Source organism: Dermacentor albipictus, chromosome 1, assembly GCF_038994185.2.
Source record: "Dermacentor albipictus isolate Rhodes 1998 colony chromosome 1, USDA_Dalb.pri_finalv2, whole genome shotgun sequence".
Classification (NCBI taxonomy): domain Eukaryota; kingdom Metazoa; phylum Arthropoda; class Arachnida; order Ixodida; family Ixodidae; genus Dermacentor; species Dermacentor albipictus.
The window spans coordinates 23,773,835-23,786,017 of record NC_091821.1 but is presented as its reverse complement, the minus strand read 5'-3'; the positions used below and the strand labels follow the sequence as shown (position 1 = coordinate 23,786,017).

Here is a 12,183-nt window from a genome sequence, read left to right as displayed (position 1 = left end):
GCGCTAGAATAATATAATAGTATCAAGACTGGTAATCGTGCAATCGCAAAAGCAGTAGCAGGGAAATGATTTGAAGATATTTTTTTTATATAATTTATTTTTCCTTAATAACGCAGAAACAATGTTCATTTTTGTGGGAAAAGAAAGAGAACATCGGTTTTTCCATTTTCTTTGCTAAGGTATACTAAGAGCCAGCTCTTTGCACATGTCATTTCAGCTTGGCACAGAATGTCTTTGACCATGCAATGTACAACGTTCACGTGTGCTCGAAGGCCAGGGCTCGTGCCTTCAAGCCCGGGTTCGGTCCAAGCTTTGGGTCGGCCTGGGCTTCTATCTGATCTCAGCTCCACTACTGGCACAAAGGCGAGAGCACCTCCAAGTACTCTGAGCAGGAACACAACTCTCTACATGGAGTTGGTGAATGTCTACTGAGGGCTTGATTGCATGGGGTGCAGATGCACTTATTTATTCCAGCATACAGAATCATCATGCAATCACACAACGTGTCTCATGCCTGAAGCTGGCAGGCAGCGTGAGGAGGGTGCATCAACAACTTCATCACCATTATTTGATCATTTAAAGAAAGGAGTGCACATCCCTCCACCTAGGGCTTAATAATAATCCTAGCGCCTAATCCTAGTGCTTAGCAGTAATAGTAAATATTGGTTGAGTGTACACTGCTGTTTTGCCTTAATCGTCTGAACCCAATTTACTTGCATGTTAGTTGAGGACACGTTAATGAGCAAATCAATGTGGCACAATCTTAAGATTGCCTTCCACCCTAGCTGCAAGCAGTGGCATAGCCATAATTTTATTTCAGGGAGGGGGGGGGGGGGGGAAGGATTTTTTCACTGACCACTACCGCTCCTCCTTCCTCTTTCTCTCTCTCCTATGTACAGGGTGTTTCAGCGAACACTTTCAAAAATCTTTAAAAGTTGCCTGTGACAGATATCACAATTCTAGTTCATGAGCTGGTCTACTTGAAGCGGTGAACAATACTGGCACACAAAATTGAGATGCAAAATTGGCTAATTAATAAAAGTTCACCAATCAAGTAGTTAACTAATTACACTATGGCCCATATTGCAATTTACAAATTCTAGCGGTGGAGTTCGCAAGGCGGATTGACTTGGAATGAATTTTGAAGATGACCACCAGTTTCCAGACATAAATTTCCGAACTTTGCAGAGAAATGCATTGGCATTCCAGTTAATTTGTTAACAAAACGTTTCATGCACTGAAGCAGACGTGTAACTGGAACGCCAATGCATTTCTGGGAAACACGAACAGCGCTAAACACGGGGCCAAGCAAAAACAAAACAGTGCGCTATTGCGTCGTGTTTGCAGGCCAGACTTGTTACAGCCTAGGTAACAGTGGAGATAACCGTTGTTTTCCAGCCAGATCTTCTAGTGCGTGCTACGGCCCCAGCTATGTACGAAAGAAGGCGGGCACTACTGTTTTGATGTCAATTATATGGACACTCCAAGCACATTTCTGCCGTCGCCGTGAAGTTCCATATACAGTCCAAGGGCCGTGCACCCTACGCTGTATGTGTGAGAGGAACAGACGATCGCAGCTCAATCTCACCCGGGCGAAAGGACCGAATGCGAAGAGGAAGCGCACCGTCTTCTCTCGCACACAAGGCACCCAACGTTTCGAGGTGCCGGAGAGAGGGAAGGGAGGGGGATGGCAGTACCTCCAACTGCAACTGCGCATGTGGCGACTGCGCGTGACCGTATCTTGAGAGCGATCTGCGTTGGAGGCGGAGTCTAGGTACGTCAAAGGCTTGTAGCTTTGTGCATGCTGTGTGTCCTCGGCACTCACTTTGCGTTGAAGCGATAAACAGCCCGAATGTCACTTCACTTACTGTTGCTGCCCTGTGGCCTCATGCCAGCGTTTTGACAGCGAGTGTCTGAAGTCATCAAGTGTGATGGTTGTTCGTGTGTGCGTGACAATATGTTTGTTAATGTTCGTTGTGCGTGCTGACACCACACTTATTTAGTTAGCAAGCGACTGTTTACAAGTTGAACCGGCCAATAAAAGTACTATCCTTACTTCATATGGCTCTCTGCTAATTTTCTATCGCAATCAATGCTTCACCTTTCAGGTGGAACTGCATCTTTATTTGCAACTCCCCTATAACTCAATCGCACTTTTGGCCTTGTGGGCATGCTATATTATTCTACATTTAAACATTCAAGAACGAAGCTTTGCACTAGAACTTCGATATTATCATATGATCTAAGTTTCACTCACTTTCGATGACCTGCTGTCCGACTTATTTGAAGAGATGTTTGGAAGTAACTTGCGATCATGGTACTGTAGTCATCATGCGACACCAGGGGCGGGGGCTTATGGGGCTTCAGCCTCCCCCTCCACCAAATTTCCTCGTGCCGGCATGCACCACCGACCAAAAGAAACCCCCAGTGTCTGAAATCATTCCGGATTTGGTCTAGAATGTATTTTGTACGCTCGAAAACGCGTTTCGGTGCGAAGATTGTGAACTCTGCCTGTATTCCGTGGCAGTGCCCATGCACCTGGAGTCACCTAACGTAAAGATTCCCATCAGAGCACAAAGTTTCAAGGACATTTCGATGGCGAGCGGGCTCTTCGCGGCACCTCGCAGAATCTACGGAGCGCATGGATTTCAATTCCGAAACTTTAAGGGTATTAAAGGGCCCCTGAAACGGTTCGGACAAATTTTGTAGGCGCATAGGGTACAGTAAAGTTAATCATTCGCACCACAATTTCTGTGAAATGTCTCGTATTAAGAGAGTTACGGATGATTACAAGTTACCCTCCTCCATTGTCATGCATTTTCTCCTCAACTCGTTCACCGAGTTATCAGGGCTAAGCTCCGCCTTCACTGGCTCTGCGACTTGGCGGCACGTCGTGTCGTCGACTTCCGGTTCTCTAAGAGCGAGCGCTCAAAGCCTCTCCAAACTCTCTGCCAGCTGCTTGGCAGTCGACCCAAAGTGAGAGCTATCGAAGCAGCCTGCATTGCGAGCACTCTGTCGCAGCACCGAACGTGTCTGGTATTCCAGTAACCACAGGCTAGCGGGGCACTTCGACAGAACGGTGAAGGCATAAATTCAAGCTGATGAAGGAACCTTAGCATAGACGTATGTGAGCTGCCTGACCGGTCTCCACGACCCAGCCACCCGTGGCACAGAGCTTGACCAGCCAAACAAAGAGCTAATATTGCTCTAACCAAGTGCAAAACATTTTAAACATTTACAAAAACTATGTGTTAAAGATTACACTCCTGCAAAAACTTTACACCAGCAGCAAAGAATACATTTTGTTACTGCTACTGTGTGTGGTTGAGCTCTGTGCCACCAGGTGACTGCACTGTGCAGACAATTCACATTCGCGCTTCTGCTCATCCCATGAAACGACACAGTCAAACGGCCAGGCTCTGTCCCCTTGCGCTTGCGTTTACCCTAATACCAGACTCACGAAACGCTATTGCGTTAGTAATCTTCTGGTGTAAAGTGACAGCCGCAAACACGCAAATCCTGGCGCCGATTGGGTAGCGGCAGCCCGATGCGCTGCAGTCAGTCCACTCGTCTGCTGCCTTGCAGGGGGACACGATGCCGCAGCTTGACATATTGCCAGTCGCTACGTTTGCAGTCCACAACAAACCAAGTCGAATCATAGTGCTCGTGAAAAGACTGAGACCAGCTCTGGCCGCGGAGCTCTCGTCAAAATGGAGCACGTTGTAACACAAGCAGACGACACTTGCTGTGTGCCAGAAGTGCTTAAGCGTAGTGTGAAATTGTTCTTGTGCATGGTCTTTCTGTTACTTTCTTTTTATAGAAACAAATTAACTAACATTCTAACTATTACAAACATCATTTGTTCACCATAAAGGTGGAAAAATTATCGATGACACACCCTGGGCAGCCAATCGGGTAGCTCGCCCACATGACGTCAATTGGGTGATTTACGTCACATGGGTAGGAGCAGCTGAAAATTCCGCTGAGCAGTGTGCTGCGATCCATAGCGATGTACATTTTTAAAACCTTATAATAAATTACACACTTTACGCGGAGCACTTAGAGGCAGGAATTAATGATCAGAAGGACCTACTCTAACAACTCTGTGGATTCTGTGGTCTGTCAATCTGTGATTAAGCAACATGTATGTTAATAGAAAATCGTCAAAATCGTTTCAGGGTCCCTCTAAGATCACAAACTTTTGATACGAAAGGTGCATTGACATTTACAAAGTCGGGCTTTAGATTTTCATTTCGGGAACTTTGTGGGTTTACTGTTGTTATAAACATTTGACGCCAAAGATGCACTGACTTTTCTGAAGTCGTAAATCGGAACATACAAGACAAGCCAATCAATGCACTATCAGGCAAGTTATCAGGTCCGTTGAGACGAAGCGTTGTGGTGTTTCATTTGTGCCGTCATGTCACAGAAAAGAATATAAAAATTCTTTTTAACCTGCACCAAAGCATCCATGTCAAGACACTAAAGCCAGCAAAGGTAATTACGTTCTTATTTATATTTTTCTACTTGGACTTTTATTCGCGAGGACACACTGAGCCTCTTCAATTTTCTTGTTCTCGCTACCCGCAGGCTGCCAGAGCCAGCCAGAGGTCATGTGTTTTTCATGTGTTGCCCTGACAACCCCATGGCGCACTTTGGTGTGCGTTCATTTTTCTCTGGCCGAGTGGATTTTGGCCTCACAGAGTTTTGGACGCTTTCTGGCTAGCAGACAATAAAATGAAACAATGGTCATTTGTTGCCACCACTGTGGGGACTCGATGAATTGCAATGTGTTCGCTTGAGGGCATCACCTTCATTTCGATGTTATCACAACCTCTCCGAAAAGACTTTTGTCACACCAGTGTAGGATAACGAGCAACATGTGTATTGTTCTCTGTAGACCAAGTGTCTCACGTTTTCTTCGATATTCCTACGGTAGCCGCATTACGTGCCCAAAGCAGGCTTTCGATTGTGGCCAACATGCTTTCCTTTGTATTTTTTCATTTCCATTCCCCCACCCCACAAAAGAAAAGAAAGAAAGACATTGATGCGGCGCAGTGAACTGTCGCACTTTTACGGAAAGTAATGGGCTACGGGAATCTTCAGTTGCCGGATACTACTATTGTATTATTGGGATAGCAATTACATGGACACTCAAGGTGCATTCCTGTCGTCACTATCGTGTTCTGTATGAAGTTTAAAGGCGATAACATCTCGTCACCGTTCGCCGCACACTGTATGTGCAAGTGAAAGCATAGCAAGGGGGGGGGGGGAGATGACGTGAGCCGACGATGGTGAATCAGTCTTGTGTGTGCAACGGAGAAAAGCAGGGAGGAACCGCGCCGCCTTCAATCACACACTATGCATCAGGGGTAGTGGAGGGAGGGAACGTGGGCCTTAGGATTCTGTGGTCTGTCAATCTGTGATTAAGCAACATGTTTATTTGCCTTGTTTGATGCATTATACAGGGTGTTTCAGCTAACTTTAGCCACAGTTTCAAAATATGCCGCTGCACTCCAAGACGACGCGGCCAAATGCATGTTGCTCACTTATGTATGCAGTGCGTCACGCTGTTTTTCGTATTTTGTTTAATTAGATACATAGTGAAGATTAATTGACCAACTTCTGAAGAAACGAAGCTAGTAAAAAAATTCCAATTAGAAAGTTGCAGAGTGGTGAGCAAGACGTCCGAATAAACAGTTTCTGTCTTGCTATCTATTAAGTATTAGTGTTTGTCAGCTTACTGCAGATTCCCACGAAATACAAAAAAAAAACGCAATAGGACATGCCCGCTTGCGCGTCGCAATTGCACTGCTCCCAAGCATTCTGCGCACAAACAGCCATACGTGTACTGCCGCTTAAAAAGCGACAGGGCAGCGACGCAAACGTTGGCTGTTCGATTTAAGCTAGCAATCGTTATCGTTTGTGCTGCTCAAAGCGACTGACGGGCGTGGTCATGGTAGTTCCAGACAGCGATAAACAGACTATCGTGCATCGGCTGCTAAAGCGCAAGCAATTTCGTGATGCCTTTTTCCAACGAGAAAAAAGCAGACATGATCCTTGCCCTAGTAGCTGCAGGCAGACAGTGATGGCAGGCTACAAGATTATTTCGAAGCTGGTACCCCGGCACGCGACCTAGCCCAATGACAATATTCAACACCTACGAGTCGCTGAAGCAAACCGGCAGCTTCAGAAGAAAGAGGCAGAGAGCTTCAGTCATAAATAATGAGGTTCGCACCAACATTTTGTCTTTCAAGGCAGCTAATCCACACGCAGCGTGAGCGCACAGCTCGGTGTATCCAACTCAAGTGCCTGTAGGAGAGTCTCCAAAAGAAACTTGACTTTGCGAATTGCATTTTGATTCAGGAGGAGCAGGATTCTGACTTCTCATCAAGGTCCTCTGGACTGACGAGGCGAACTTTTCCCGAAATTGCCAAGTAAATATCCACAACGCACACTATTGGAGTGAGCAAAATCCCCGCTGGCTAGGAAGATCCCGCCACCAATATAAGTGGACTTTTAACATTTGGGGCGGAACATATGACAGCACAGTCATTGACCCAGTGTTCTTTAACATCACTCTGACTGGTAAGAGGCATGCAAGTGAGTTCCTCTGAGTGCCGGTTGAAGACTTCTGCTGCAACATGCCACTAGCCCGGCTCGACGCAATGTGGTAGTATCAACACAATGGGGCCGCAAGCCACAGCTGCAGTCAAGCACAAGCATGGCTTGCTGTTACCTTCCCAGGGCAATGGATAGGGACAATGGATAGGGCCTGTTCTGTGGTTTGCAAGGTCGCCCGACCTCAACCCTCTTGACTTTTCCTTGTGGGGTTATATTAAGGAAGACATATATGGATGACGACTACTCCAGAAGCCTTACAGAAGACAACTAAAGTCTGCCACAGCATTTCACCGATGGTGCTCAAGGCAGCGACAGCAAGCCTTCTCAGAAGACTTGTGTTGCATCACTGCAGAAGATTACCTCTTCGAGCACTTGCTGTGAAAGCGCATGAAAAATAAACGTACCTAAATTCAGTGAAAGACTGCATCTGGCCATTTAGGATACTCTTGTTCTACTATTTTCAGCCTTCTGAAAACTGAGGTTTTTTAGGGATGTTCAATTTCCTTACAGCTATCGCGATATGACGGAGGTGTTGCTTTCGGCAGCACAAGCAATAACCGCTGCGTCTGCTTATCGCTATAATGAACTTTTGCGAGTGGAGCACATCACTGACGTAAATGGCACAGACAATGCCTACGTCGCTGCACTGTCACCTTTTAAGCGGCAACGTGCCTATGGCTGTTTGTTTGCGGAACGTTTGGGTGCAGTGCAACCACGTCGCGCAAGCGGGCATGTCACGTGCCATTTTGTATTTCGCGGGCATCAGCAGTAAGCTGAAAAACACTAATAGAAATAGAAATAGAGAAACTGTTTATTCGGATGTTTTGCAAACCGCTCTGTAAATTTCTAAGTGGAATTTCTTTCTTAGCTTCGTTACTTCAGAAGTTGGTTATTTCATCTTGACTAAAAATCTCATTAAGCAAAATACAAAAAATAGCTTGACACACTATATACAAAAGTGAGCAATATGCATGTATTTGCTCGCGTCGTCTTAGAGTGCATTGGCATATTTTTAAACTCTGGCTAAAGTTAGCTGAAAGAGCCTGAATACAGTGACTTTTGTTTAGATACGTAGATTTATTGGAGACTTATACGCACATATTTAAATATCTTGTTGCAAGGTATTGTGGATACATGCAGTGAACTTTGTTTCCTGTGACACTTTTTCGCTCTTTATCAAGCTTTATCTTCGCATTTGTGCATTCCATTGTATCTTCGCATTTCTAATGTATGTTTCGCAGAACTCCTGCTTTTTATATGTGATCTCTGTTGCAACTATAACTTTGGTGCAATTACAACACACAACCGGTGAAAGCTGCTCCTGCGCAATGCATTGGAACGAAGGGCGGCATCATTGAGATTTTCCCTTGGCCATTGCATATGTACAAAAATGTAAACAAAGTCCTGGAAAAATATTTGTCCTCAGTTTGTTCATTTCACGGCCTTTACATTTACCATATCAGCGGTATGCACTGCTTTGTTGGTTTTGAACTGATATAGTTCTAAAGTTCGTGTGATATTTTCTTTAGAAGCACTCACCACTTCTCTTATCATCATCATCCATCCCAATACTTTCACTCCCCTTCCCTCTTCCCCAGTGCAGAGTAGCAGACTAGAGCGCACTAGCTCAGGTCGACCTCTCTGTCTTTCCTATCAATAAATTCTATTCATTCATTCAAATAGACAAAAATTATGGAAGCATTGATATCAGTTACTTCTGGCACAATTTTTGGGACATGCAAATACATTCCTTTATGAAAAAACACATTTTACTTGTCTTGAAAGAGCGTAGCGTACAAGAATTCGTTAGTAATGCAGTAATGTAATAAGTAATAGTAATGCAGTTATTATACATGCATTTGATCGCTCGACAAATTCTGTAATGAGGAGGCCGAGCTCTAACGTGAGCCCCCTCCCAAACGAAATTTCTGGCTACGCCACTGTGCGACGCATATTGTTACAGAAAAACCTTGTTAAGCCGTACCCACTCAAACAGTAGTTTCGTTTTAAAAGTATAAAGTCAATCTCCGAATCAGCAGCCGTCGAACGTAATGCGTTCCGCATCTGCATAAACTATACCAGCTGCACGCATCGGGTTAGCACGTAGCGTTTAGACTTTTTGTCGTGCAATCACGGCGGAGCGTCGTCCTCTTTGGGCGGCTTAGCAGAACAACAAGCGTCAGAGATCAGAATACCATCATTTCGGCGCTGTTCCAGAGAGCGTTGTGGCCGTGGTTGTGGTGTTGGCAAGCTAGGAGTTGGGTCATGCCGAAGCTCGGATAAAACACCGAGTGCTCAGCAGAGAAGAAAAATTGGACATCGTTCGTGCTACTGAATGTGGCACAAAGAAATCAGCAGTGGCACGTGACAGGGATGTACCGTTGACTACGGTGTGTGGCATTCGGAATGCAAAGAAGTTGCTTGGCAGCGCTGCTGTGACCACGAGAAGATGTCGGCTACGAGGTTCGACTTTCCGCCATCACTGACTCTGTTGTTGCCGCAGTGTCACCTAACGACAGTGATGAGGATGACATGGAAAGCGACAGCACAGGCCATCCAGGACCGACAGTGGCAGAAACTGTGCATTACGTGAGCGTCATGAATGCAATTGTCGTGACAAGAACAGCACCCCCGAATGAAAAAGGTGACCGCAACTTCTGCAGTGCTACCACGCCCATGCACGGAGGATATGCAACACAAACAAGGAATCTGCCATGCGAGTGTTTGGCGAGAAGAGGGGGCTGGCTAAAAAGCTGGCTCGCAGCTTTGAGTTTGAGGTCGCTGTCATCGCTGCTAGGCCACCGCGGCATGAAACGAAAATAAGACTTTTTGTTCCACGAAGTTAATTATTACTGCATGTTTTTGCCCTTTCATCGCACTCTCTCCGAGTTCCGTTTTTGACAGGTAAGTGGGCGATCTCGTGCTGTTTCGGTTAACAGTACTAGCGTTTAATATGTACTTCTCCGAGCTCCGGCCAACTACAGTTTAACAATGTTTCATTGTATTTGACTACACTTGGGAATTGATTAGGCAGACAGTCCAAAGCAAGGCATCCGTAGTTCTCAGTAAAATAAGTAATAATAATAATATATGGGGTTTTACGTGCCAAAACCACTTTCTGATTATGAGGCACGCCGTAGTGGGGGACTCCTGAAATTTTGACCACCTGGGGTTCTTTAACGTGCACCTAAATCTAAGTACACGGGTGTTTTCGCATTTCGCCCCCATCGAAATGCGGCCGCCGTGGCCGGAATTCGATCCCGCGACCTCGTGCTCAGCAGCCTAACACCATAGCCACTGAGCAACTGTGGCGGGTTCAGTAAAATAAGTAAAATTATGGCATCTGCCCTTCACAGTACAATAAAGGCCAATAGCTCAAAGAGATTTGAAAGTGTCGTGTCTCCTAACAAAGTGCAGAGACACGACACTTTCTGAATTCTGAAACACGACACTTTCGACAGATTCTGAAAATTGCAGAGACATTTAGTTAGGATGGGCTCTATGCAGCAAGCAGTATGTGTTACGACAGAGTAGGTGAGCCTCAGCTGGGTGACTGGCCACAGCCGTCTGGTGTTGAGCGATCGGGTAGTGAAGAGACACTCACCCTATGTCCATAATTATCCGCCAACTTCGTTCTTGAAGCCTTTCATGTGCGTCACTTCACCCCCGTCCTCGTATCCATAACCTCACTCCCCTTCTTAAAATTATTTTCTTTTAGTTACTGTTGCGCTCAACATTCACCAGATTGTTGAAAGGTATGGTGGCCCCTAACATTCCTATATTTCTGTTTCTGCATGGACTTCGAGGCCATCCACCAACCTGCCCTCCCACCTGTTTGTTGGGGCAGTTTCTTAGCTTTCCTGGCCCAGCACCCCCATCCTGGATATATTTTGCTGTGCATAAATCAGTGTTCTGTAGGTCTTTCTTTCTTGCCCTGTTTTCATTCGTAACAGCTGCTCAAGCTCTTCTCAAGTTTATTAACCTAATAGAAGTCAGATACAAGGGAAAGAAAAAGAAGGGGGGGGGGGGAGGATGCTTAGTATGCGTTTACTAGACAAGCAAGTCGCAATATTTTCTAAATGCTTTTCTTCCGCGCAGCGTGGTGGACAATTTGGTCAAGTACCAGAAACGAGAAACTTTTCAAAGACACGAAGGCCTGGTGGGGAGCGACAATGCCCCCGAATTCTATGCACACACTCATCCTATCTATAACTGTGTGCGAAATTTTTAGCGCTGACCCCCCCCCCCCCCCCCCTCTCAACAGTCACAGTTAACACGATCTGGAATGAGGTAGAGGCATGCCATGAATGAGGCCTCAATGTTCTGTGCATGGGAGAGTATCACCACCATGATACCTCCCCCCCCCCCCACCTCCACTAACCCTCGCCTTGCTTTTACATTGAACGTTTCCCTTTCATCCATGTCGCTCTTTCAGAGTCCACCTCCTGAAACTTTCCGTTCTGCGGAAAAGTTTCGATTTTCCCCCTCCTGGTTGCAAGTCATAAAAAATGCCCACCTTCATAATATAACAAAGCTCAACTTGATATTTTTCTTACTAAGTTTGACAACCTATAACTTCGGTTCAAAATGGCCTAAAGCAACAATTTATAGCTTACAACACACTATGAACATTCAGAATTGATTTCGTGAGCTGAATGTTGCCGTCCAAGTTGCTGTTAATTAGCTAATTAGGCACTAAACGAAGACTATCCTGTTTTGGACATCATAAAAAGTATTCATCATAGAAAAAAATTTCATTTTTTAAATCAGCTGGTAAAAATACATGAACCATGCTAATTTCATTCAATTTGTTTAAAAAATGAAAATGTGTTTTGAAGTGCCTCATCTCTTTTTAACATGCACCCAATGCACAGTACACGGGCATTCTTGTATCCCCCCATCGAAATGCGGCCGCCGTGGCCAGGATTTGATCCCATGCCTTTGGACTTAGCCGCACAATGCCAAAGCCACTATGCCACCACCACAATAAAGCACAGGGAAAAAAAAATGAAGGGTAAACTGCGTAAAGCCAAAATGCCATTGATGGGCTCTCACCATGGACCCAATATACTCTTGGCCCATGACTAACTCAGGTGCAGCATATGCAGGGCTCCCACAGCATGTCTCCAAGTTTGTAGTCATTCCCCCCTGTGATGATAAAGAAGCAAAATGTGTTCTTTTCAGGAAGCCCACAAAATTCAGGAGCAGCTAAGTACAACCAGTATCATAACAGTTATAAATAAGCATGCACTGGTCTTGAGACACCTTTTTCCCTATGTAAATTGTTCAGGCTAGGAGTGTGCAAATATATTTAAACCTTGATATAACAAACTTCAATATAATGAAATTCTCGATATAACAGTTTTTTCAAACTTGTCCATAGAATACAATGCATTTTGATTCCAATATGACTAAGTGCATTTATATACAATTTCAAAATAATTAATTCCCCCCCCACAGGAATAACACTGAGGCAATAAATGAAAACTGGTGTGGGTGCAGATGGTCAAATGGTTGAATAATATGTGGTTGCTGAACTCAAGAATTTACCTTGCGAAT

The 12,183-nt window shown here is 45.1% G+C and overlaps 1 protein-coding gene across 2 annotated transcripts in view; it reads right to left on the bottom strand.

Annotated features, from left to right (window-relative positions):
• The window catches only part of LOC135920476 (maternal embryonic leucine zipper kinase-like), a 154,412-nt gene that overhangs the window by 128,680 nt on the left and 13,549 nt on the right, over positions 1-12,183 (bottom strand). The window contains exon 6 of one of the 2 annotated variants that reach the window (XM_065454733.2): positions 11,680-11,772. The exons of the other annotated variant lie outside the window; for it this stretch is intronic. Within the exon in view, the coding sequence (XP_065310805.1) occupies positions 11,680-11,772 (93 nt within the window). The remainder of the gene's footprint in view (positions 1-11,679; positions 11,773-12,183) is intronic. 2 annotated transcript variants of the gene reach the window in all.